Source organism: Neodiprion fabricii, chromosome 6 (genome assembly GCF_021155785.1).
Source record: "Neodiprion fabricii isolate iyNeoFabr1 chromosome 6, iyNeoFabr1.1, whole genome shotgun sequence".
Taxonomy (NCBI): Eukaryota; Metazoa; Arthropoda; class Insecta; order Hymenoptera; family Diprionidae; genus Neodiprion; species Neodiprion fabricii.
Genome location: NC_060244.1, coordinates 2587319 through 2614593, shown reverse-complemented (window position 1 = coordinate 2614593; position 27275 = coordinate 2587319). Strand labels below are relative to the sequence as shown.

General features: G+C 45.7%; 1 protein-coding gene across 2 annotated transcripts; it reads right to left on the bottom strand.

Moving 5' to 3' along the window:
* On the bottom strand, positions 1-25760 carry LOC124185295 (carbonic anhydrase-related protein 10). 2 transcript variants are annotated; one of them, XM_046575910.1, is made up of 10 exons: positions 25469-25759; positions 9312-9445; positions 7359-7409; positions 6853-7181; positions 3721-3816; positions 3132-3198; positions 2706-2860; positions 2345-2473; positions 1191-1236; positions 1-730 (listed from the first exon to the last, which is right to left on the bottom strand). In XM_046575910.1, the coding sequence occupies exons 2-10, from the start codon at positions 9373-9375 to the stop codon at positions 708-710; spliced, it is 960 nt and encodes a 319-aa protein (XP_046431866.1). In that variant the 5' UTR covers positions 9376-9445; positions 25469-25759; the 3' UTR covers positions 1-707. The 2 variants fall into 2 exon arrangements, with proteins under 2 accessions (XP_046431866.1, XP_046431865.1); XM_046575909.1 differs by lacking the exon at positions 1191-1236 and having other exon boundaries at positions 25469-25760.
* Positions 25761-27275: the final 1515 nt, after the last annotated feature.

The following is a 27275-nucleotide window of genomic DNA, read 5'->3' as shown; positions in this document are numbered from 1 at the left end:
TTTTCGCATTTACTTCCAACATCCTATTCTGTTTCTGTTTCAGTTTTTTTTTTTTTTTGTTTTTGCTTCATCTTCTTTTTTTTAAATATATTTTCTTCGAGTAGGTAATCGATACTTATTAATGTTATTTTTATTCACGTTATTCGACCTTCTAAGCTACTTATTATTGATATTATTATTCATATTAGTTCTCCTTAATTTTTTTTCTCTTCACTGCTTTAAATGGAAACATACTTGGCAAGTCACGTCTAATAATTTATATAAGTAACGAAGCATATTTTTTGCCGCGGCCGTTATATTACACAAATCGGCGGCTCTGCGCTTTTCGTAGTGCGATGCGTAAAGACGGAGAGACCGCATAATTATTAATATTTCATACATATTATATATATGCGTATATATATTGTACAGTCTGTAACAAAATGTTTTGTCTCTGTTGCTTTTTCGTTATTATTTTTTCAATATTCGCGGCATACACACACACACACACACACATGCGCCGATGATATGTGAAGTTTTCTTATTCTTTTTTTGTTTTAGTTTTTTCGTCTCCCGTTGAATTTCCTTACATGTCTATGATTGATATATGTACGAAGTAACGCAATTCCGGCTTACTGCATGCCCTCTTCAATCTTCATGCGAATATCAAGAAATTGCAGATCTGTCGATGCTCGTCGGCTTGACTGAAGAGCGGAAATCCGTACTGTTCAGGGCTGCTTCCAACTGTTGGCTTTTTAAAAACAATATTCACGTCGTCAGTATAATATATATATATATATATATATATATTCGAACGGTATAAGAGGCATGCCCATGGGATAATTTGTTGTTTACCCAATTCCTTGAAACGAATTTGTATACGTAGAGCAGAACGCGCCGAGCCTTCGGAAAAGCGTTTGGCCTTTTATGTTTATTAATTATTCGTCTATCATGCGTGTTAATTAATTAGATAAATAGGTGCGACGCAACGTATAATGTACGTATAATACATGTACGTTGGTCGTATGTAAATAAGGCGCGTCTAATGTTACACCTTTTAACGCGAATGTCACCTTTGTATACGCGACAGTTTTTTAATTAATTTATTTCTCAACTTGATTGTGAATTTAAGAAGTCGAAAAAAACTGGCAATGACAGTCGATGAATTATTCAGTTTTGACCTAGTAAAATGTCCGGCTGTACATACGTACCTTTGTAGTAAATATCTCTGTACATCGTCGGGCAGTTTTTGGCACCCTGTTGAAAGGAGAGAAGAAAAGAAGGAAAGAAGAAATTGCAAATGTATAAACTCGTAGAGCGTAACTCGTCCCCGCTGCTTGTGTACCAGGTACCTACATCTATAGTTATCATCCCATCCCGACCCAGTTGCGAACTGTGACTAATAAGCTGATTTAACCACTTAACCGCGCGACGAAGAGACAAGTGAGCGCGTGTATATAGCCTGAGGGGGTGGAGGAGGGGCGGGGGTCGGGGGCGATAACTTTCCCCTGGAAGCTACACGATTTAATGACAAATTAGGTATCGGGTTGTTGGTATGTAGCAAGGCTCAAAAGCCACTTGGAACTGCCTCTCGATGTTTTAACTCCCGTCTCGCGACGTGTATTAATAATTTATCAAATTAGCCGCGTATCGAACTTGTGACATCAGTCTAACCATCCCCGCGATGTTCCATTACCCGTCAGTTCAACGTCACGGCTCGTAACTGCATCGTGACTTTGCTATTCAATCACCCATTATTAATTATCGTAAGATGTAGACGATATGCCGGTGTAGGTGCTAATCGTGGGGCGGGATTGAAGCTCCGAAAGCGAGTGATTCCGAATTATTTCTGGCGAAACTTGACGTAAAGAAACGATAATTTTACGAAACGAGAGAGTTTTGTATGGTCGGAAAGCCGACGATTCAAAGTTCAAGTTACGATAGAGCAAAATTACGGACAGTCAAGTTTCGCATGGAGTAGAATTCCGAACGTTGAAATATACTCACACGGCGTAGTTTACTCGACGAGTGGGTGCAAAGAATTAGACAAACCGAAAATCTGAATTACCAGGATTCCGAACGTGAAAATATCGAGAATCCAAAACAAAGAACGATCAAAGCGGTGAAATTTCAACGAGCCAGAAATTCACATAACCAAAAATTTTGTCCTTTCGGAACTTTGATGTATCGTGAGAGTTTGATTTCTTCACTTCAAGTTTCGCCGTAAAAACATTCGGAATTCGGCGCTTCCGCATCTTCTCAAATACGGAATTTCACCCTCGCCCCCTAATCGTTACTCGGTACATCGCGCGGGTACGAGCTTAAAGTGAATTATACCACATGTCGAGTGAGAGATCCAACTTGCCTGGACGTTAAAGTCGATGTTCGTTCGTACGGGACGGTGATGCAGAGGCTGAGGAGGTCGAAAGTTGTTTCCCAGTGGCGCCTTCGGGCGTTTCTGGTCCCCTTGCATCAATTTCCTGAGCGCGTGCAGCTGGGGAAAAGTTTTCATCCTTAAGTATGGCTCGATTGAGTCGACTCAACAGTTTCGTCCTAACCGAATATAAATACGAGAAAGAATTTCTCAACAAGTTTTGCAGCCGTTTGTTCAACCGATCGTAGGTCGGAGGATCTCCGATAAATCGTTTCTCATTTTTATCGACAGCTCGAAGATCCTGCACAGATCTACGCATCGCACGGTACAAGGGATGAGTTAAAAAGCTTACCTGTTGCTTCGTGATGTATATTGGCTTGTTTAATATGATCCAAGTCGTAGTCTCGTGACAGGCTGGCATAGTGGTCGATCCATCGTAGGTCATGTAGTGTTCGGTGCCTGGCAGAAGCCCCCGTACAGCCAGCCGTTTAATTTCCGTCGCTTCGCCTGTAATTAATAGTCGTCGCATTACATGTACGTTCGTACCGAGAATCCACAATTAGCCACCTGCGATATTTTCCTTTCCTCTCTTCTCGCTCTCTCTCTCTCTCTCTACCCTCATCCCCAGATTCGAGAAACAGAAAAATTCTAGCATAGCAGGTAGTTTCAAGCATCTACGATGAAACTAGTTTCGACGACTACCGAATGAACCGAACGCTTCACGAACATCAAACATCGACGGACAGTACGTGACGTGACGTGATGCGATTCACCTTACCTCCGTATTTAATTTTGTCGAGTTGCTCCGTGAATATTCTTAACTCGGGGTTCGAGAGATCGCCAAGCTGGAAATAATTGACACACGATATCAGACAATTTAAATACATTCAGCAGGACGAGAATAACAACCACCGAGCAATGAGATATGAATTACCTTTTCTGGAGAATCAAGGCGCACGAATCGAATATAGAATAGACGAACCGAATACAGCCCGATTCACGGGATAATAATGACACACCTAGCGGCTTATCCGCGACAGATAGTTCGCGTCTCACGGATACAATGAACTCTGTGACAATTATTGTATACAATGAGGCTGCATGTCTGCGCGTGCTAAATTTCTCGAATTGTCATTTCGCGAACAACTGAAGCGGCGCTGTTCGGCGCAGGTTCATTATCAAAACCATTGTTCGATAGTTGCTGGGAAACGGTTGCAGTTAACGCGTCTAAAAAGTTGCAAAACCGTGTACAGCACACGCGAAACAATCGCGGTTCATTGACGTTCCCCTCAAAGTTTTCATCGACGTTTCTAGACTGCCGCAGAATGCCCGCTGGTTAGGTTTTTATATTTTGTTCTCGTTCTTACCTGGAGTAGCAAAGAAACGGCGACGATCCCCTGAGCCCTGTGAAGTGCGTCGGAGAAGTTGTTGTAAAGCTGCGAGTTGAATCCGAAAATCTGAATCTGTAACGGAGGTAAAATACGGTCAATACACCCTTTGAATTCGTTAAATTATGACAATTTTGCTATTCTCTCTCTCTCTCTCTCTCTCTCTTTTCGAGGGTACACCCCGCACACTTTGTTGATTAAATATCGTGACCATAGGTTGTAAATTGCCAGCGGAATCTCGTATATTATCTCCATATCAGCTGGAATCGTTAATTATCAAAGTATCCGCGAGGTGAATTATAATCCCTGCACGGTACTCGCCTTTGCTTTGCGATAGCGGAATCAGAAAAATTGACTTTAATGACAAAGCCGAGTTTTGTCAGCTTTCGAGATCCTCGGGATCGTATATCTCATTTGCTTTAGACGCCAAAAAAGTACGGTGTATCGGACACCCTTGATCCGTGCTGGAAGCTAGGCTATTACAAAAATTGAAGGAAACAATCTTTGACGGTCACATTGTCATAACATAATAGTGCTCAGCATATTTTTAATACAAGACACGAATCGTTACAGAAACCTACAGTAATCACCGAAGTTTTTAAGTATAAACGATGAGTAATATTCGATGTCTTGAATAATTCTGTGGTTTTAGAAACCATTGGTTTATCGAAACAATCTGTAATTTCATTGAATATTAGATTACGTCTCTGTTCCATTTCTTGACACCATAATATCGAACCGTGCACAGTAGGTGTAGGTACATATTCTTTACCATACACGTGTAAAGGACTAATATTTTGAGTCCTGATTAATCACCGTCGTCAGCTAGATCAAGGATAGAACTTTAGATCCGTTACAGCCGAGGTAAAATGAGCAATCGACAACAAATATGACGTGAGATAATTGACATTTACAAACACGTATCAAAACGTGATTCAACGTTTAATTACGTTTTTTAAGACCTCCGTTTTTCTCGCAGTCGTGTATTTTACGAACGAGCCGGCGAACCTCAACATCTCGATACCAACTCGCAGTCAGCGTCGCGGCGTCGTTAGGACAGCGACTCGAAACAGGCTCGAATGCCTTCTGCCTCAGGGTTGTGTGCGAGGCTCACGGACTTTTAGCCGGGGGTTCGCTGTACCCACAGCCCGTGGCAGTTTACGTGTCCCAAATACCTAATTCATTCACAAAATGGTGGTGGGTGGATCTTATCTGGATTTATCACGAACAGAGCTCCGAAGGCAGGCGCCGTTTGTGTGTACCGAGTAACTCACGCAGCCGTAGCCCCAGGTGTTCGCCTCGGCCCATCCGAAAAGTTCGCCCTTTACCGGGCTGCGGGACGACGTTGTGGTGGGTATGGATGGAAGGCGCAGCCAAGAGCCAAGAGCCAACAGCCGAGAGCCGAGAGCCGAGAGCCACGTGTTTCAGGCTATCGCAATTTGCTAAGAACTTCCTGCAGGACGTTGCCTACTTTGTCAAGCATTATCTAAGCCGTGGCCGCGGCGCTGCCACCCTGCCGCCCCTCGCGGCACAATAAATATTAATCAGTTAGTCGGGCAGGGAAACGCCACAGAGATATAGATATATACCTGTTGTATACCTCGGGGAGGGCTACCTCCTAATTCGATGCCGAGCCATTTCACTCCGCGCGCCGGTTCGTGCGCCAGATACTCGACTCCTTATTAGCCAGAGACGCCGTGCCGACGCTGTTTTCACTGCCCGTTCTTGGGCCTCGATAATTTCAACAATTTACTCGTACGTTTTTCGTTTCGTTTTAACGGACGGACAATCTCCAAACCCTTTTCCCCACCCACGCATGTACGAGGGTTTAATCGAATCACGGCCTATTGGATGCGAATTTCATTGAAACGGAACAAAGATTTCCCCCCTTAGCGAGGTCTGCGTGGGATTTAATTTTTCACTTTTGTTGCGCCTGTTAGTTCTCCGGGTAGGCACGCGTGTAACTGATTTTTTTAATCGTTACCGGGAGTTTTTGAGATACTTTTGATGTGAATGTGAAAAACGCTTCGATTATTTTCGGTGGAATAATAAGGAAGTAGCGCGAAGACAATTGTGCTTGCATCGAGGGAGGAAGAAGAGTTTTACGTAAGATTCGAGGGATGGAAAAATTTCGATACCAACTTGACTCGACCTTCCCGGCGTCCCTCTTGGAATCATCGAACCAAACAAACCGCGACTAGCCTGTTGAGGATTTACTGGCTATACATTCTCAACCAAAAGTGAGTCTCGTCGATGATATTGAATACTTTGTGACGAGATAAATATTGGAAAAAAATCAAGCACAATAAAGGCGGGGTGGAAATTGCGTTTGAATAATAATAATGCTCAAAAGTTATCGATAAATTGTTTAAACAAAACATTGTTCAACAAATTTTTAGGGAATGTTTTTTTTTTCGTCGTGTAAAATGAATTCGTCGATTATTCTGAATACGCATGAATTTTTAAAGAACTTTGTCATTGTTTTGAAATCAGTTAAATTTTGAAAAATGGACGAAATATCGTGAATTTTTGATACGTTATCATAAAAACGTTGTACATTACAGTCAAGAAATTTCCGGAGCATTGAACGAACAGTTTCGTAAATAAAGACTTTACAAATTTTTGAAAACGGAAATTCCAAAATAATGAGAAGATTCTTTAAAAATTCACGCGTATCCAGAAAAATTAACGAATTCATTTTACATTCCAAATAAAAAACATTCCCCAAAAATTTCTTGAACAATGTTTTGTTCAAACGACATGTCGATAACTTTTGGCCATTATTATTACTAAAATTTAATTGTCTTATCGCCTTTGTTGGGATTGATTTTTGTTTTCCAGCTTTTATCTCGTCACAAAGCATTCAGCATCGTCGACGGGACTCACTTTTGGTTGAGAATGTCCAACCAGTACACCCTTAACTTCCCCCATCGAAGCCAGCGCGGTATCCATACCCCGGAATTATCGCACGAAACCGTCTACCTATTTCACCCTCCGGCGTCCGTTTCCGCATCCGTTTCGAGGCGGGTCATTGGCGGTTTTTGGCAAGGCATATATCGTAACGAACCTAACGAGTAACTATCGCCCTCGGACGATACGCTGTTTGCTAACCTCGGCTGGAAAGGCATATCCATCGACGGTGTGCTCGCTGCCGGTTCGATCGTGGAGCCCGTAGTGCAGGTGAATCTCGTGGAATTGGTAGCGGTAGCTGAGCGGACCGCCGGAAATGTTTACCGGGTGACGAGTGTCGTTATCGACCGCGAACACGACGCTGTGACCCGTGTTCGCCAGGATCCCGCCGATTCTGTGCTTGTCCAAATGCAGGGACCGCAGGTTCGGGTCGAAAAGCAGCCTCGCAGGCTCGAGGTTCACCGGTGATTGTCTTCGCCCCTTGTTGCAGAGAGACCACTCGGGGTTTATCAGACCCCAGAACGCCGGACCTGCGGGGAAAAAGTTTCACTTTGCCTCATTTCTTCCTTTTTTTTCTTTTTTTTTTTCTTTTCTTTTCGGCACACTACAGGTTACATACAAGATATAGTCTACAATGCGGAATAAGAGAAGACAAAGCGGAGCGCGTTTTTGTTCAATTAATTAACTTGAGCGGAATAAATTATCACCTGAAATCCCGTCGTAAGTCCACCACTCCTCCCAGCTGACGGGTTTCGATTCTGAAAATTAAAATCAGCCTCATCGAATCGATGTGTACATACATGATGCGATACGGTGTATAAGCGGAGGGGATTATAAACGTGTGTTATAAAAAATCTCATCTCGTTGCGCCCCCTCCGTCCCGAGATGTATTTTTTTTTTTTTTTTTTCTTTCTTTCTTCTCTTCGTGCCGAGGATAAAAAATTGAATCCTGTTTCAATCTCCCGCCTTTGAATTATTTTCGCGTCAGTATTTTCACGCGTGCTCTTACACACATTACATCCAGCTGTGGGGTTAATCGAAAACCTACTTTCGTTCCTTACACCGTACGATGTGGATACGACCTTAGCAAGCTTTAGCGAAAACAAACATTCGACTCGATCGAATTTTCACGGCGAAAATTTGTGTACGGTGTTTGCTTCTTTTTTACGTATGAACAAAGAAAAATGTTTAAAAATATGATTTCCGCAAGTATGCATTAACGGGATCCCGATGACGGTATACTGCTATTCGTTTTTTTTTTTTGTTACACGGAGAGGATTGCGGAAATACGTAAATCTTTTGTCACCAAGGGTTGCGGATGTGTTCGACGTGGCGGCGGCGCGTCTGTGCGAGGAAATCGAAACGGGAAGCTGGGAGAACGTCGGGTGATCCACTTGTCATTATATCCGAGCGCGCGTTACATTTTCCGAATGGAAAAAATTCACTCGGATATTCAATGGCCTAGGAAATCGTTTCAATCGGATTTTATCGCCGCTGAAATATCGCCGCGATGAACGCGTATTAGGATATTACGCGGTTCGAATATCTGCTAAATATGCAAATAACAAACACAGATATACGTAAGCTCCTCTGTCTCCCCATCGTATTATCTAACAATAAGCCGTTACCGCGAGGGATGAAAATTCCTCCAAAATCAAACAAGCCTTCGTATTATACTCTACGGGTATAATTCCGTGTACCTACACACTGGTGCATGAATTTGTGACTAAAACCCACTCGAGACTTCGATTCGACCCTTGTCGCCAACGTTTGGCATTGAATGGCGGATTTTTTTTTTCTTTTTTTTCCAAGGGGTTGTTCGCCGCACGAGCAATGTTCAATTTTTATCGTTACTTCTTTTCGGAAAAATCATTTTCCATCTAGTTCAGGTTTAGATCCGTAATTATGCATGATTATGAAAAATATTCTTCTTTTTCTCAGGAATCAAGGACGTTGGAAGGTCAGGTGAGCGTTCGCGTGGATTCACCGGTAAGCGATTTGACACAATTATACATATCTACGCAATACGCAATATGCGTAAAAGTACATGGCCGAACGGGTGTACTTTGCCCGTGTCGATATCGGTTGGAATTATGTTTCGGCCAATGTGTCACGATCAAATTAATTCCGAGGTAATTTACGTCCGTCACTGTGGAATTACGGCACCTGAGTTCATGCACGCGTTAAAGTCATTACCGTCGCAGTCACTTTGCAATTTGAATTGTCAATTCGGTGTGAAAAATTTATCGCGAACTTGGACTCATCGCGGATATGACATAATTTTCTAATTTTCGGTTATGATTGACGCGAGAACTACACGTAGAATCAGTTTTCGCGTGCAAAGGTGAAGGGATAGAACGAAGTATATCGCGGATGGTATATACCCGATGTACGGTCTATGTATGGAACTTTCTATACGCGATTAAACAGGATAAAACTTTTCAAACTATCGCACCGTATAAGGATAATTTTCGATTTCCCGGCGGTTGATTCGATTACTTGGTGTATATACCGAGTTTTAGTGGACGGAAGATTACCCCCGGGATTTAAACACGGGGTGAACATTGTTCAGCCGGACTTGCGTGGTGCGGTAAGGATGCTTCTTAATTGCTTGAATAGCCGCTCTACCGTGTTGCTATACGTAATTACGGTTCACTTACCTCTGATCAAAGTGAGGACAAAAACGCCCGAGGTAAGTAAGAATATCGAACTGATTCGTGTCATTTTCTTCTTTCTTTATGAAAAATTTCTTTCACGTCAATTAATCATCTTTATCGTCACTCGTCCGGGTTTCCTGAAACAGACGAAACAAGACAAGTAAATACCCACGCGTGTCACACAAGCTTGACATAAAGCTTCTTGGAAAACTATTATTACGGGGGAGGTATAATCCTTGGGTAATTGGAATTCCGAGTAACGGGAAAATGCGGAAGGTATAAAACGGGAACTGGGAAAGAAGGGCAAGAAAAAGACCTCCTCCATTCGTCCGAGCGTTACAGCCCTCCAATTTCACGGCTTACTGCATCCGCTATTAATTGACGTAGGATCACATTCGCATCTCTTACAATGCCGGAGAGACAATTGAACCAGCTTCAGCTGCAGTATTGCCTCTTACGCCGAATAGCCGAAGATTCCAAGAGTCGATTTACCCTCGGCTCGGTGTCGCGACGTAATGTGTTTCCTAGGATATCCTCGACACCAGGACGCGCCCCGGGATCCTTCCTTGTACCCGCCGTAGGTAAAACTCGTATCGCGTTATCGCCGAGAGTCCGCCGCTGCAGCTGCAGCCTCTCCACAGTCATCAGCATTAGCTCAGCTCGAGCTTGAGGAAGATATTAGGTACGGACGTGTAGAGGTGCAGGAGGTGTACGTATGCCGCGTCACTAGGTTGACACTATAGCGATCTAGTTATCTTTTTCAGATTTCCCAAAGGCACTTTAAGATCACCGAGGGTGACTGCAGGGCTCCCTTCTCCAGAAGTGACCGGCGTATTTATGGCTCCCCTAATTCCGTTCCTTACAAACCAACTTTTCCTCTCTCGTCGTTTTACTTAATGTAGTAGTATCGCAATATCGCGACCCCCGGTCCGGTACGTGGGTTAATTTCGAAATCATGTTTTCCGGTCGTATAACAGGCAAGGACTCTCGTGATGCACCTTGGCGCCCCTATCTCTTCGGCGCAATTATCGACACTAGCGACACCTGCGTACCTTGCGGATCGTAGGTCGGGTCCCGTTCGAGATGTATTAGTTATACGCTACGTCTACCCCAACGAGGATCCCAACACTCCAAATATATACCCCGGAGCAGCAGCCGCGCGGAGGATTACCTTAGTAAGAGCATATCACGCTCCCACGACCCCCATATCTCGGCATACCATCATCTTATTTATACTTATACACCCCGGAGTCTTTGCGACCCGACGGGTTGCCGGGGTATTCATTCCCGCGTACCCACCTACGCGCGGAAGGTACCTCGTATTTTCCTATCCGAATGCACCGAGTCTGGGAGAAGTTGCGAGTAATCGTAATACCAACGGAGTAGGTGCAGGCGTAGCTGACGTCGAGCTCGTTTCACTCCCTGGGGCTTGTTGAAGGAGCGAGAGGTATAAGGGTGTAAGGGTGTAAGGGTGTTCGGCCGAATGCTGAGAGATGGAGAGCGAGGAGCTTGACTATCTGCAACCTCCGCAGCTCTCCCTCTCTCTCTCTCTCTCTCTCTTCGGGTATTTTCAGTGTCATTTATTTCTTGTTTGTCCATGCAGACGGGAGGCGAATTGGCATGGCTCGCTGCACGCTCCGCGGATGGCTTCGTAATAACAAATCTACGCGGTATTGTTCTTATATTATTCCCGTCCCACTTCTCCCGCACCATCCCGTATTATTGCAGGGATCCCGGGATCTGTTATTACGCGATATTATATGCATATACCGCGGCTTCGCCACGTGGTGTGGAGGCGTTCGGGCACCGGCGGACAATCTGATGCATAAAAGATTCGGGCAACGTTATTTTAAGCAGAGGAGTTCGACTATCTTTTATGCATTAGGGCGCAAGCCGTTCTTATAGTTTCGATGACGTACTACGAAGACATGCTCGGGAACAAGCGCTGGGTGTTACCTGGCAAGGATCGTCTCGCTCCCTCCTTCCCTTCCCTCTCCGCTCCTCTTTAAACGGTTAATATATTGGTAGTCGACGTTGCGTGCTCGCTCTCTTATTTCAATCCGGCAAAAATCACCCCAGGTTGAAATACCGAGGCGCCAACGTCCTTCCTTTCCGCATCCTTCGCCGTAACGGCTCGCGGAAATTCAAGCTTCGGAGGCGCAGATGCGCGAAGCGAAAGGCTTTCCAAATTCTGGGTTATCAGTCAAACCCTTCTCGGGATGAGTTGTTGCTCGCTGGACAGCCGCGTTAATGATCGCAATGGAACTAGCCAGACGATCCCGGGGACAATAATGGACACCATGGGCCGATAAGCTCGTGCAGTGGTTATTCCCGAGAACTAACCGCGACGGTGCAGGGTGGAAAGCCTCTTGGCGGTAGTAGCGGGAAGGTATTATCGCGGTCACGACTCAAAATACCGCCATGTTCACCACTCGACGTCCCGTGTATGTGTTTACGGACTTAGGGCGGAGGAGGATGTTGCCTTAGCTCCATTATAAACCGCGAAGGGGTGAATTTCGGGTGACTTAGCAGCCGTGCAGTTAATTCTGACCGTCGTCGTCGCGTAGGAGTCGCGAGCCGGAGAGTTCGGCGAAGGATATCGCGTTGCCTCCGCTCGTCTTCTGACAGGCTGGCAAAGTGATCCGGGGTCGCGGGTCACCGTGGCGAATCACCGCGATCCTTGGCCCGAGCTCACAGCGGCGCCTTATCCTCGACCCGGAGATGCTATACCTCCGTTCTTCCGTTCCGGACCCGGTGGACCGAGCCGCGCCGAGGCACGAAGACGAACTGCCCAAACCTGGGCGCAATAAAGATCGCCTGTCTCTAATGGAGATTTGTGATACGCGGACTGTTTTCCACCCCGCCAAAATGGAAAGGAAGCGACACGCTCCGCGGACGCGGATGTCGCAAATCTTCTTTAAGCCAACCCGAATACCGGATACACCATCGTTATTTACCACCCACCCTGCATGCCGCAGCTCTTGTCCCAGCCTCCTTTTCTTTACGCGCTCCGCGTGCTCTCTCACCCCCCTATGAAATGCCTTTCTGCTTCCGAATGTTGAAACATTGAAACGCTGCTGCGGCGGAAGAATATCAACCCCAACAGGTGCTGCCGGTGACGCCGAAACATCGCCTAAGCGTCGAAAGTTTTTCGAATTAGGATCAGCCTGTTTCAAGTGTACGCCTAATGGTCGTACATCTGCAGGAGAGTAACGACGTACGGTTGATTCCGAACATAGATTCTGATACTGTCGTTTCTACCGATACTTAGCCAAGTGGGATATCCCCACCGTTGGAAGATTCTAGAAAAAGGTTTGAGTGTCGGCTAAGCGTCGGTAACAACGTCGATGTAGGAATCTCTTCCCAGGATCAGCCGTGTACGCCTACCCAGGTGAAACAATTTGTTGCTTCAATTGTTACATTTGCGTGTGACCGCGGCCGCATTGATGCGGAAAAGATTGAATGAAATTTTAACAAGTCTGGTGTTGCGGGATGGTGCTTGGGAAACTTTTACCCTAATTATCACCTCCCCCATCTTTCCTGGGAACGACCGACCGTTGGATTATGTCCTTGGTGTAGGTAGGGATGTATGTATACATGTACGTGTACAAGTCCCGCGCGTGTGTGTTTTCCCTGCACGAATCGTCGTCCAATCTCGACGGAGAGTAGACGCGCGGTGGTGGGAACTCTCTAAGCCCGGAATGGCGATAAGAACAACAATAATACCAACACGAAGGGATAACACCCCCCCTCTTCAATTAAAGTTAAGACGATCCCGGGGCATTCGTGACCTAGGCTTATTATTTCGGTGCAGCTGGTGATGTGCCGACGCTTTCTCTCGTCCCCAGGCCTGCACCGTCACGCGAGCAAATTACAAGGACTTTCGACAAATCTCCTTATTTATGGACGATCTTAACAAGTGGGATCAACGTGTCCGTAGATCTTTTCTTTCGCTTCGCTACTCGCCTTTTTCTAGCTATGGCAATTATTCCGGACTTGTCATTGCGAAAAAACGCGCATACGAATCGGTGCCCGAAACACGCGACGAATCGTACACGACTAGCGGAGGGTTTCGATGATTCCTACGCAGTCATCCCCTCGCGAATCTCTTTGCCGAAGTATCACACGTCCACAATTTCGCGACCCCCGCTGAGAATTTTTACGACAGCTGCAAGGGCGGGCTCAGGGCGAAGTGTAGGTAAACAGACGCGTAAAGGTTGACGCGGTAACGGGTCGTAGCCTTCTAATTTATCCTCTCTTTTTCCGTACCTTTAGCGAGTATGGCATGATAAACTAGATGGCGCAGCAATTCCGGGGCCACTCGAAGGAGCGATCGAAGCTTATTGACGTCGAAGCGCGCAGCCATTCCTCGGCATCAGCCGGGGTGTTCTCCACGCTGATCGCTTTATCCCGAAATTTCGCCGCTCCCTGAAGCTTACCCATGAATTTCGAGGTGGGTACACACACCCGGAACCCCGGGGTACGCGGATGTTCGTAGTTAAATTCCCACTTAAAATTTCCCCCTTATCCGGCGGCGCCTTATCGCCGATTGGAGGGCTGATCCCGCCGCTCACGCAGCCCGGAGCCGAGACTGGGATAACGCGAATCGGTGAATCGGGCATAAAGATATCCTTCCCTTCCTTCCCTCCTTCCCCTTCTTGTTTTCCTTGACATTTGAAATCCGTACATGGTGACAGCCCCCGTAACCGTTGAATTGCAACCGCACATTCCTCTCCCTGTCAGTTTGAACTTTGATGCGGTCAAGTCGCCGTCCTCCCGTTTTTTGCATGATACGCGATGGACATTTCTCACGCTCCGGATCCACCGCTGATCGGGTGGAAAACGTGAAATAGATAACGGCCCAGGGGGTTCGATCTGCCCGAGTAATCCTCCCTCAACGTGTATCGGAAAAGTTAAGTTGAGACGATATTTGCGCATCTGTTTCCGTATGAGTACAAGGAGGAAACCTTTCATTACCCAAAATTTTAGTGATCTATAATTGCGCAAGTTCTCGATCGCCCGTATTATAACGTCAAGTATATAGCTGTACAAGCAACGAGAATCGCGAGCCTAATTACGTGCCTCGTAGTATCCCGTACCTATATTAGGTCCAACCGTGAGGCGGGCGGTAAAGTTGGCCACGTTATCATTACTATTATCATTATCATAACCGTTATTGTTATCATTATTATTACCATTATCATCATCGCATAGTTCCCGGGCGGTATCCTCTCCACCATCTGCCAGAGTTCCGCGGTAGGCGAAACTTGACGACTACAGCGGGGGTGGATCCCGGATGAAGAGAAAAATGTAGACCCTTGGACTGCGATCTAAACACCCTCCACGCGTGTCGTATGCATGATTGTGCACGCAACCCGTTGCTGCAAGATTATCGGGACGATGGTAGAAAAGAGGCGGCCGCGATCGAATCGTCGAGGTCGAGGCGGAAACAGAGCGGAGAAAACGATAACTGGAACGGAAATAAGTTTGTCAAGAGTTCCTTGGATGTTTGCGGATACGATTGTAACGTCGAGTGAAATTTGGCTTGTTAAAAATTTCTTAACAACTTTATCTTCGGATCGAGTTAACTCCGCGGCGGTTCAAGAACATACGTAGGTACAACGTACGTACCTACTTGTGCCGATTTCTGCTCTATACCTACTTCGGATTTACATCGACCGGCGGCTGCACTCAAGTCCAATAAAAAGTTGGACGGGCGTGTGGGAAAATTTTTACTTCGAGGAAGATTTTTCGGTTCGCTCGAAGAGCTGCTTACTTGATCGGGGCTTATACATTAGCCCCGAACGCGTATCAAAAGCGAATCATCTCGGTTGAAGAGATTCCGGAGTTTTCTCTTCTTCTTATTTTATACTTTTTCATATTCCTCTTCTTCTTCTTCTTCTTCTTCTCTTACATCTGGTGGTGGCAAATCACTATAGATGTTATATAACACGCATTCAGGCTCGAAAAATATTAAAGGAAAAAAAGTGGAGAAGGCGAAAGATACTAAACTCGTATCGGTGTGTTTTCTAGCCTCCTCCTGTTTTCCTCTCTTCCTTTCGCTTTTTTTATTTTCAATTCGTTTCTTCGCCGTTTGACGTGCCATCACTCACCTCTGCTCGCGTATTTTTCGCCTCCAGGCTATTAAACATTTCCACGAGGCGATTTCGAGCTGGGAAAATTGGAAAAAAAATCAAGGTTCGTACCGGGCATTTTGAAAATCTCAAAAGATATTCCATCTATTTGATAAATTCAACGATTCTAGAACGTCGATCCTTTTGTAACGGGCTTGCTGCGAGAGAATTTCGGACGGATAAATAATTTATGGAACAAAGTATCTAGCCTCAAGTTTTGCTGTGAAAATTTCTAAACTTTTTCGATCCAATTTCACCTTCCAAATATGTAACGAACCCCTTATTTAAAGGGTTTTCACGATTTACGGCCGTATAGCCCGTACCTTCAGTCGAATATCCGCGAACGTCTTTTCGCGTTTTCAATCCCGCCACAATTTTTCAAATGTTCCGTAAAATCTCCCATTTGTTCCAGTAAATCGAGACGTGCAGGTTTATAAATTACATAACGATAAAAACGGACAAATCTGCGCAACAGCCGTGTTCGACAACTGAAACGACATCAGAAGGCTCGTGTAGTGATATAATTTTCTAAAAGTCGCCGACTCACGCTTCTGTGGAATTTTCGGTGCAGAGCAAACGTCCCGTTATTAATTATTATACGTATCTGTATCCGTTGATTAAGTTCACTGGGTAAACTCACGTTACTATATATCCTCGTATATAACGCGAAGCCAAGTTACGAAACGGGGAAAATCTCTTTCGAAATATCCGAGAACGTTATACGTACGGCTGCTCGGTATTACGGTCGTCTTCAATAAGGCATGCACACCGACTTCTGCACCTTGTATTTATACACACACACACACGTACACGCAACATATAAGCGGGCGAGCAAAGTCGATTCCTTAATCAACCCGCCTTAGTAAACACTCGGCGTCCCTCGTTGCTCCCTCCGTTTCGTTCCTTTCCTTTCCCTTCCGTTCCTGCATCCTTTCCATTCCTCCCCCTCGCTTCCTTTCGTATTTCTTAATTTCCGCGCGGTAGATATGTGCAGTCGCATCCACAGCAGCGTTTATTCGCGTCGCGGAGCGGAGGGGCAAAAAAGCTCAGCCACGTGGTCCGCGAGACCTTAGACACTCCGATGCTTCCTGGGAGGCCCTGGCAAATTATCATACTGTTTGAATATTTAACACTCGACCGTTTCTCCGTCGACGGTTGACACCGCGATGCGTCTTGTTGCGAGGCGGAATTCCCCGCCACCTCCCCCACCGTTTTACATTTTGATTTATCGAACGCTCTCGCATGCCTATTAGAACCCCCTGCAGCACGTCATCCCCTTGCACATGCAGCCCCGATGCATGCACGCCGCTTCGCCTCGACGCAGTCTACAATTTAATCGGTATCCTCGCTTTTTCCCCAACTCGGATTCTCCAAAATGTGCTTTATGCAGCTGGGTTACACACCGCTCGCAGTAAAATCCGACTATCCGTCCATCCGAAAAGTTTCGACGAGTAGGTTTTATAAGCCTACGTCGCCTAATCTCTGCTTAAAGTTGACCTTTAGGTATCTCGACTAGGCACGGTTGCCTGTATACCCGTACACACACCCATTCGTCCATATACACGCGTACACGAATAGCTCTATCGTACATATCCCGCGGAGTTGGATGGATACATGCCCATCCGACTAACCCTACTCAGCGGAAATGACAGTGAATTGACTTTGCCGCGGTCTTTTACCGTGTTCTGTATACGCGTGGTGTACTGGTACGATACCTAATACTGTACATAACTATATGCATGCGTACGTACACGTATACCAGCGACGTCTCGCGGATGCCGCGGGATTGAAAAATCTGGGGGTTCTTTACATTTACTCTTCGTTTTTTTCCTCCGATTCTCCGCAACGACGACGAATAAAACGTACAACCACCGTGTACATGTATACATGTACATATAGATATACCTTATGTACCAACAGGGAACGAGGGACGCGATCAAAGTGATCAAAGGTTCTCGGGTAAATGCGTGTCGCGAGCTGAATAAATATTCGGGAATTTCACTGAATTGGTTGTACTTGTTTTTTCTCTTACGCTTTTTCCCCTTCATTTATTTATTTATTTATTTATTCATTTATTTATTTACTACTGCATCTATCCGTCGACCCCATCGCCTCTGTGCAGTTTCTGTCAAAGAGAGCGGGAGTAACCTGCGAAGAATCCGTAAGAAATTATACTCGAACCCAAAATACATCCACGGTCGTTATTACATCAGGGCAGGCTCACGTAAATTGTGACTATAAACGTAATTGGCTCACGGTTTCTTCTCCTTCACCTCGGAAAAAGAAGATGAAGAAAAAGAAACACGTACCAGGATGCTTTCACCCGCCCACACTTTCACCGAATATTATTTAAGCGGATTTATTACGCAAGCTGCGAGAAGTCGCAGATATTTTTTCAATCCTCGATCGCTGGAAAGGTATTAATTATAGCCACTTTTGAGACGAATAGAACGGCGCAAGCTCGCCTTTCTCGCTTTTTCATGTACTGGGTGTATAATAAGAAGAGATTTCCGATTAAGTTCAATTAGCGCGTAAAATGCAAATATACGAAAACCCAAACGTCTTCAAAGACAAGTCTCCTTCTCCTCCCCCAACTATTCAAAATTCTCCTACTCGCAATTAGCCGTCCGCACCGTCGAGTCGTACCTACTACAAGCAGACGTTGAGTTCGAGCGTCTAGCTTATATTTGTAAACCTAAAAGTTGAAATTTTCATGCGGCGGGAGTATTATGCAAAGGGTCGCACGGTACTCGACGCCACTTAAGCTCTGGCTGGTCCGTTTTCAGAAAGAAGTAGGTATTTTAGTGCCACCGGCGACGTTTATACTCGGGCATGCAGGTGCCCAGGGAAAAAATAAAGAAGAAGAAGAAGACGAAGAAGGAGCAAAGAGAAAGAAAAAAAAAGGACAGCTTCTAAACTGTTGCTGCTTGTTGCAGTTTTCTACTTGTTATTTTGTATCCATTTTTAACTCGTGGCTGGAATTATGAGGCTTGATGAATTTTCGAATGCACGGCACAGCTTCCGGATTAAACAACAACGACGTTGCGTCGAATATAAACTTGTTCGCATGACGACAGTCGATACGGGGGTCGAGTTTCTACCGCGGCGGGATCGATTACGGTATAGACGGAGTAAGAATGCCGGGTGTAAAGCTCTGCGAGCACATGCATAGCCTGGCTTTTAATTGTAACTGACACCCTCGGCGAAACTAGGTTTGAAATTACGCCGTTGAAAGGTGGACAGAAGTTATTACCCTTGATCCCAGCCTGCTAAGTACGGGTATGCATACCGGAGTGTTTCCGCACACGTGCCTACGTTCGAACGTGTAACGCGAGGTGTATCAAGCTTCAAGAAACTAGTCGAGCCTGGTTCAAAATAGGTCTGAATTAAGAATATTCGGGATACGGGGTTGCATTTTTGGGTATCTCTCCACCCTCGGGAACTCCGATCCGAAGTCATTTTTGAGCTGCAATATTTGACGCTTTTTACGTTTTTCTCAAAAAATGCTATCGATAGATGAAAAATGACGAGAACAGAGCGAAGAGTGGAAAATTCTACATCGAATCATGTCCGCATATATCGGAAACGGAATCGGATTGACGAATTAAGAAAATAGAAATTCTACTCATCGACGGCATCTGAGGAATTTTAGTGAAATGATTTCTTTTTCAGCAATTTTTTAATCCGACTCTATTTACGATATTTCAGGGCTGATTCGATGTGGAATTTTCCTAAGGGTCGAAAACCCCTGAACATAAAAATTCAGCTATCTTCCGAATACTTTTAATTCCGATCTATTTTGAGAGGTGTATTATACCTACCGGCATTGTCATCTTACACTTCTTCTCGCAAGATCAATATTTTATGGGACGAAGAGAAAGAGGAAAAAGAAGAAGAATACGAAGCAGAGCCGTGCAGGGTACACGATTGGCGTGGTGTTACGGTACTGCAGGGAAAAGTTTCGGGAATTTTCGTCGTTTCCACTGCAGGGATAAGAGTACAACAGGATGCGAGGAACGGATTAGTTGAACTCGACAAACATGTACGAGAATAGCGATCCGAAGTGTGTGTATCGCGAAAACAGCCACGACTGTACAACAGACAAAAATTTACTTTGCGAAATGATTTTTCTTCTTTCATCGGCGGGAAAGAATTGCAGTGTCGTGCTTTTCGGACGATACAATTTTCGAAATGGTTCAGTAAATCCGTGCACGTTTCCCTCGACCGCAGAGATGTGTGGTGACGATTAAACTCTGCGAGGAAAAATTAGCAACGGTGTTTGCCGAGTTTCGCGTTTCTGGAATAGAAAAAATAAAAATAAAAAATCCGGTACGCGCGTCCACATTTTATTTTTTTTCCATCCTCGCTGACCACGCGTGCAATCTGGAGTGTCGCTGGTTTATCGATGTAATTTAATTTAATGGATCTCGCGCTACCGAATGATGACAACAAAGCGTTTGTTTTCCGTACAAGTATTACGTGTATAATTTTCTGAACGTAATATTGAAATCTAGTGAAAATTTGGTCTGCCTTTAATTATTGCCACAGACAGGAGGTGAATTAATCGTAAAAAATTGGATTTGTTTCGATTTAAAACAATACTTTTTCTCTCGTTCCTATGGTCGTTGATTCGTCACCTTTTGGGCTAGGCTCCAAGGGAGGTAAACGCCTCTGAAATTTCGGAGTGACGAAAGTCTTGAATTTTTTTATCTCGCAAACATTTTCAGAGCTCTCGGGTTTGAAGGTGACCTCCTCCCCCAGCTCGCGTTATAAGAACGGGCGACGGAAATCTCAAGACTGGAAGGCGGGTAGCTTCTACACTGCGTATATTATGTACCTAAGTATGTATACGTATCCGCGTGCGCGAAAGAGCTTCGAGAAATCAAGGCGAAAACCCGGCGATTTAATCATGAAAATTTTTCTCGTTACTTCGCTCGATCTTGTTTCATGTAACGTGAATTAGCCGAGATCCTTTCCGCAATTCAATTAACCGTGAAAAAGAAAAACAAACGATTCAGAAGAAGAGGCGAGAGGGGATGAAGAAAGACGCTTTGCCTTCGGTCTCATTTTTAATTCAAAAAATTTTCGTACGACTCGCTGGTAAAGAGACGAAAAGTAACGAAAAATGAAATTCGTTCCGACAAAATAATCCGGCGTCGTTCCTTGGCGCGTACAGACGCGGAGAAAAACAGGGCGCAAAACGTGATCAAAGTACCGACGTGCGGACGGACGGTGGATCAGGTTCATCATTCGGATAAAAATGCCCTTGTTGACCTCCATCGAGCGAAGAGAGCGCCGGATGGGAAAAGGTGGCGAACGAGTCGTGGGTGTGATATTTTAGCGCTAATAACAGCGACCCGGTAGTTAGGAGAGCCGCTCGAAGGTGGTCGAAGGGGCGATACAAGGAGTCGAGTTCCCTCGCGATGACGAAGTGTACGTGTGAATTCAGGCCCGATAAGAATCAAGCTGTTGAAGCGGCCCGCGGAATCATGAATACAAATCAAAATCGACTGAATGGCGGACCGCCGGTTGGCCAGGCCTCGAGTAAAAGGGGGCATTGTGCGAACACCTAGCCGGGGAATAAAGGAACAAAGACGAGGACGACGGTCGTCCAGGTGCTCGTGCCCTCCGGTCGATCCTGCCGGGTATTACCATTTGCTCCTCGTCAAAACTGCAGAGAGACTCGCCCGCTATCGCGCGATCTATCGGTCACCCTTTTTCGCCTGGTCCTTCGGGTGTTCCAGAACCTTCGCCACCCGATCCCAGTTTTACAAACATATCGGAACGTAAACATGTGCGGAGCTATCAAAGGCGCGGGAATGATCCAAGTTCTCCGAGTGGAGGGGGGGAAGATTAAAGAACAAATGCCGGGTTTTTCAGCTCCGAGGCGAGGAAAGCTCGGGCTGGAGCTTTAGCCGGGTAACCATGCCCTACGGGGGTTGGGAGACTCGCGTCGCAGGCCAGGTGTACCTGCATGGGGTAATAATTTTCTCTCCGGCGCTTTGCGTCGCGGTCTGTATAAAATATTGTTATAAAATACGTCTTATTTTAATGCCCCCTTTTGTTTACGGGCTCCGCGGCGCGAGGCGGTGCCGACGTTCCGAACCACCCTAACAATGTGTCGACACGCGTCTGCCCTGCACCCTGTTTTTGTAGCCTACTTACTTAACGTCGTGACGTGTTAGAGTTGCAGGGCGAAGATATCGGATCTTGAGGGGGGAAATCAGGAGAACGGAGATGATCGTGCGTGCACTTCACTGTGTTTGCGAATTAGAGCCGGATCGGCGAATAAACTAGAGGGAAGGAAGAAGGGCGAACGGAGAGTCCTGGTTTTTTCCCTCCACCCTCAGATCCTTAGATCCGTTGCATCAATAGAGTTGGAGATCAGATTTAATGTCTTTGCGATCCGCGATTCTGTTTTTCCGAAATGTGTTTTGTCGAATTCAACCGCGGTACGCGTGTTTTTCACGAACCAAACGATCGTACAAGTGCTTCCGATCAACCCTCGACATTTCTCGAATATATTCACGATCAGCGCATCTTTCGTCGACTTACTTGTAACGTTACATAAGACGGAAGGGATGGAGCTCTTTTTCGTTTTATTTATCTTCGGAATGGAAATGGCTTTATTCTTTCGACTTGAGCGTTCAGGTTTATCGTGTCTCGACGTATTATTTACCTCTATAAATCAACCCCGTTCAGCGACTCATCCGAGCTGTTTAACCCTTTGCGGCACAGCGTCTCGTTATATACGAGACACATTTTGAATCGGTTATCCAGGATTTGTATTGAATTTTTGGAATATCGCTGTCATTTTTTTTTTTGCATACTTGGAATTCTGAGATGTCTATGTCGATTCCGCGATTATAGTAAACGCTGTAAATAAACAATGCGTTGAAAATGCCTGTTTTTACAGAATGAACGCACTCGGTAATCTTCCATTTTCGGGGTCACTAAAAACGAATCCGAAGCCAAAATTTCAAAGTTCCAAACACTGGATCTAATATGGCGGACTGAGAATATAAAAATCGATCCGATTCGCTTGAAATTTGTTACTCGAAGGATTCCGGGGTCGCTGAAAACAAATCCAGCATCAGAATTTCATAATTCAAGATGTCGGATCCAAGATGGTGGAGTGAAAATACAAAACTTGATCCTATTCGCTCGTATTAAATCCTACGTACAGAATTTTGAAAATTTCTCAGATCTGACCCCATTTTTCAAATCAATCACCTCGCGAACATATGTATATCCAGTTTCAACAAATTTCACTGCGAGGAAAAACACCTGCCTGAAAGTGTTAATCGAGGCGATGATTTTCCGAAAACGAGCCGAAACCGCGAATCTAAATTCCACCCTCTTGCCGCGTTGACGCGGCAGTAGATGTACGTCTCCGTTTCTGCATGCGTGCCGTTACGCCGACGTGTGACGACGCCGTCAGCTGTCGGCCGACAGAGGTATGTACGTTACATACGTGCATTACGCCACCCGGACTCCTTTCCACCATTCGTAGGGGAAAGACGGGCGCCTCCCGGACGGGCAAACAGACGCGGAAAATTCGTGTCAAGCGGTGGAGGCAGGTCGTGTGGTTGATTTCCATTGTGCCAATTTCCGTGCCAATCCTCCTCTACACCACCGCGGCCACCACCGGAGTCATGTGCCGGCGATACCTGCTCTCTTCTTCTCTCCTTCCCTCTCACTCTCTCTCTCTCTCTCTCTCGCTCTCTTTATTTTTCGCTGTGCAAACGGGTATATAGGGACGAGCGCAAGGGGCGCGGCCAATGTCGACATCCACTCTGTTTCCCTCTTGTCATTTTATTCTTCCATTGTTTTTTTTCCTTTTTCTTTTCGGGGGGTTTTTTTTTTTTCTCCCTTCCACCAGCCAATTTCTGCTGCTGGCCTTACGTACAATCTTGACACCCCGCTCGCAGAAAAATTATCACGCGGTAAGAAACAAGAAGAGAAAGGATCAAGATTCTCGATCCATCGCGCGTTGGACCCGCTAATTGAGAAGCGGCTGCAATCGTGTTGGGTTAAAATTCATGATTTTATGGGAGGAACAAGAGTATCTTTGCAGCGGTAAAGTTTTTTTTTTTCTCCTCTTTCTGCCGTATTCAGCATCGTTTGTCCATTATTTTTCTTCCATTTTGATTTGTTTTCTTTTGTTTCTTTTGCTTGTTACATTTTTCGCCCACGTTATTGACGCACCGGCAAGAGACACTCCCGGTGAAACTCGTGCGGGATATCATCGCACGTTGCACGTTGTTAATTTCAAGCGCAATAATTTCATAAATAGAGTCGTTAGTTTGCGGTGATTCGTGCGGGCGGCGTATCCGCGTGTAGGTACGTACGTATATTTATACGTGTCTGGATAACAGAGGTAATTATTTTTCCACGCAGTGATGAAAATTCAAGTGTAAAGCAGGTACAGAAGGTAACAGGTATGCACGTATGTTACGGACACGTTGCTTGTGGGGGTGCAGCATCGAGAAACGGGGCGGCAAGTGCTGCGGCAGCAGCGGCAGGAATTACTCAATTTGTTCGCCGAGCAAAGTGGCACTAATTCCTTTATCTTTTAGTGAATAGGTAAATTAAGCCGAAAACAAGTCTTCATTAGAGGAGCGCATTGTGGGACGACCGTACAAAGGGAAATGCGGTGGAAAGCTGCGTGCCTAGGTGCAGAACTGATGGCGCACAGCTTCAACCTGCAGCCGCGCACGTAACTATCGAATTCGGGAACCTCGGATTCATTCAACCATACACATACGTGCATTCGTATATACTATATGAATGTATATGTGTATGTATATATGTGTGTGTGTGTGTATGTATGCGTGCATACACGCGCGTGCACGATTGCTTTGAAACTCGAATTTATCTCACTCTCTCGTTCCGTGGCGCCTGAGGGATATTTCAGCATGTGAAAATTGTTTGCATGTGCACGAGCATGCACGATATAACAATTTATACCGTACACACGGTTTCTACGACGAGTCGAGGAAAACTTTTTGTAACGACACTGTTTGTAACGGCGTAACTCATCGACGTATCTCGTTTGCTAAAGCAGTCGCGGAATATTCGGGAAAAATATTGGCGTTACAATGTGTCGCTTTCGGTGTTTGGGTGCGAATGCTGGGTAAATATAATGAAAATGGAAATAAGGAAGCCCTAGAAATTTTGATAAATTACAATACTCCGGGTCGTGAGAGACGAGAAAAATATAAAAATATTTTAATCCCCCTCCCCCCTTACCCTCCACGGCGCCTCCTCGCAACCCGCAACCCCCCGACGTCTTGGTGGACGAATTTTGTGCTTCGCGAAAAATTATAATTAGTCTTGAAAATGAATGAGACTTACTTTATCGATGGAGAAAAGAGCGTGTCTCTTATCTTAACGTGCATATCAAACGCGTTTACTTTGGTCTAGGATTTCCAAGCATTTCGTCCGCTCAAATCACCTCGGTGAAATAAAGTAGCGTACGTAAGGAAAATATACTATGATATGCGGGTCGCGATTTCCCGCGTAACGCGATTCGTAACGTTTGAATACGAAAGAGCGAGTTTTCGTGAGGCGACTGCAGGCTTCGAGGGTTGCGCAGCACTGCACTTTACAGTTTCGTTCCAGAGAGAAAACGGAAAGAGAAATCTCACGCGAATATAGGGGGGAAAAAAAGCTGCATTTTCAGGGCACAAAACCAGAACGTGGGTGAGAAATTTTTCCGAGCTATTCCGAGACAGCGGCGCTGATAGACGGCATTGAATTCGGGGAACGGACGGATGCACAATGCACTGCTCGGGGTGACGTGAGGGCGGGAGGGAGGTGAAAGGAGGAAAAACTTTTGGTGGAAATAGTTTCGTCGATGGAAATCGATATAGGCGCGAAGAAGGAAGGAGGACAGTCCGCGGGTCGTACGCGGGTCTGGAGAATCAGCATCGAGTAAAAAGAGGTTCGGGGGCTGATCCGAAACCGGGCGTGCAAAAAGAGTCGTCGTCTACCGTGCGTGGCATGCAGGGGTGTTTTATTTACCTTGGATAAATTGCGCGTGTCTCGCCGCCTCCGCGCACGTCGTCGACGTTTTACAAGTAGTGCGTCATAGCCCCGCGTACAGGGGATGAAATCCGAGGTGAATTCGGGCGAACTCTTCCCTGGCCGAAGGGTTGTCGGGTAACGAAACTCCGGCCTCCGTCGGATTCGGAAAAACGGCACTGAGGGCTCGGCCTGAATAATATTGTTAAATCGCAGTAGCGGCAGGCCGATGACTGCCCCCATGAAACAACCACCGAAGGAGGACTGCTGCGCGGGCGCAGATCCGAAACCGAGCGAGGCCGCCGGAGCGCTACTCATCGATGTGCTCTGCACAGGAGAAATCTTTCCCGTATATATGCCGTCTGCGCATCTTGAAAAGAAAATTTCAACCCCCGGCGCCCCTCCGTCTCCCCACCCCTCGGCCATTGTCGACCGACGTTACTCCGCGGATTAATTTTTATATTCCATGTATCGCGAGGGTTGATTGTTTCCTACACCGTTAACGAAATCCTCCGATACCAGTCCTCGCTGAGATTATGCAAAACGTCGCGTATCCTGAAACGTTTCTTAATTTTACCGTGCGATTTGCTGCTTCTCTCTTTGCCGTTGGTAAGCCGGGTGCACAGGCGTGCGTACGTTTGCACGAGAGTGACACGAGGAAAATTTTTTGGTGGAAAAAAATTATTCCGATGCGACGATAAGGGTGGAGAAAAAGGAAAGGGTCATTCTTCTTTTACAATAATTTCCTATTTACTTAAAAAATATATATATATATACTAACTTTGCGTGGAATGTTTTTAAACGAACGCGCAACGACGTTGAGAACCGATTATGGAATAGACACTGTTCGTATCTAAGCTTCTGCTAAAAATTACCCAGGGAACAGATATTTTCGAATCGAGGAAGACGATTTGCGACTTTGGGGAGTGAAACTGTTTAAAATAGATACCTTGCACGGGTTATGATACCGCTGGAATTAGAAGCGGCTCACCCTTTCGCCTCTAGACAGCTGCATCCCCTCCAGTCGTTGATTAATTAGAAAATATAGATCGCGGGGTGATTAGAAATTTGTTGATGAAGCTATAACTCCGGCACACGTTCGATAATGCACCCTGCGCCGAGGTCACCCTGTCTATCCTCCACCTATCCGCCTACGATCTAGCCGCCGGTGCACGGTTAAGATATTTTAACGCGATAGTTCCGGTGCAGCGGAGCTATCATTCATCAGCCACGAGAGAGGCCTCCGAGTCCGCACATTACGTCCATCCCGTCCGTTGCACGGAACGTTCACGATTTTCTCCATCACCTTTCTCGACTCGTTGCACCAAGCCTGTAAGACTCGATCCTTTGACCGAGCTTAGCGGAACCAGGGTGTCAAAGTCTGTGATAAAATCGCTCAACAAATCGGCAAGTTATTTCCGAGGGCTCTGCTTTCCTTCCTTTGGGACCTGGTAGTAGTGGATCGGACGAGGCTGTGGTTAGTAACGGAAGAAGAAAAATAAAATTATTATCGGACAATTTTGGAATTACTTAGCAAGGACTTGGCTTTTTTTTAGAATTATAGTGTAGGTTTTTTTTTGTATAACGGTTTGCTAAATTTCGAAAATTAGCCATTTTTTCTTCAACCTGCATCGTTACGGTAACGCTACTAACTTCATCCTCTTCGATGTACAGCTTTAATTAACGTTACGCGAAATTGACATTTTTACTTAGCTCAACTGCCGGTTATAGGTGAAAGGCAGGGCGGTACACGCCCTCTGCCAACTCGTAAACATCGCAACTTTTTCCTCGACTCGATTACAAAGTG

Excerpts from the sequence above, each read along its gene's own strand:
- LOC124185295 (XM_046575909.1), bottom strand. The coding sequence starts at position 9,375 with ATGACACGAATCAGTTCGATATTCTTACTTACCTCGGGCGTTTTTGTC. Across the intron at positions 2,861-3,131 it reads CGACAAAATTAAATACGGAG|GCGAAGCGACGGAAATTAAA; the intron begins GTAAGGTGAATC and ends TATTAATTACAG. Across the intron at positions 731-2,344 it reads ACATCGACTTTAACGTCCAG|CCAACAGTTGGAAGCAGCCC; the intron begins GCAAGTTGGATC and ends GTTTTTAAAAAG.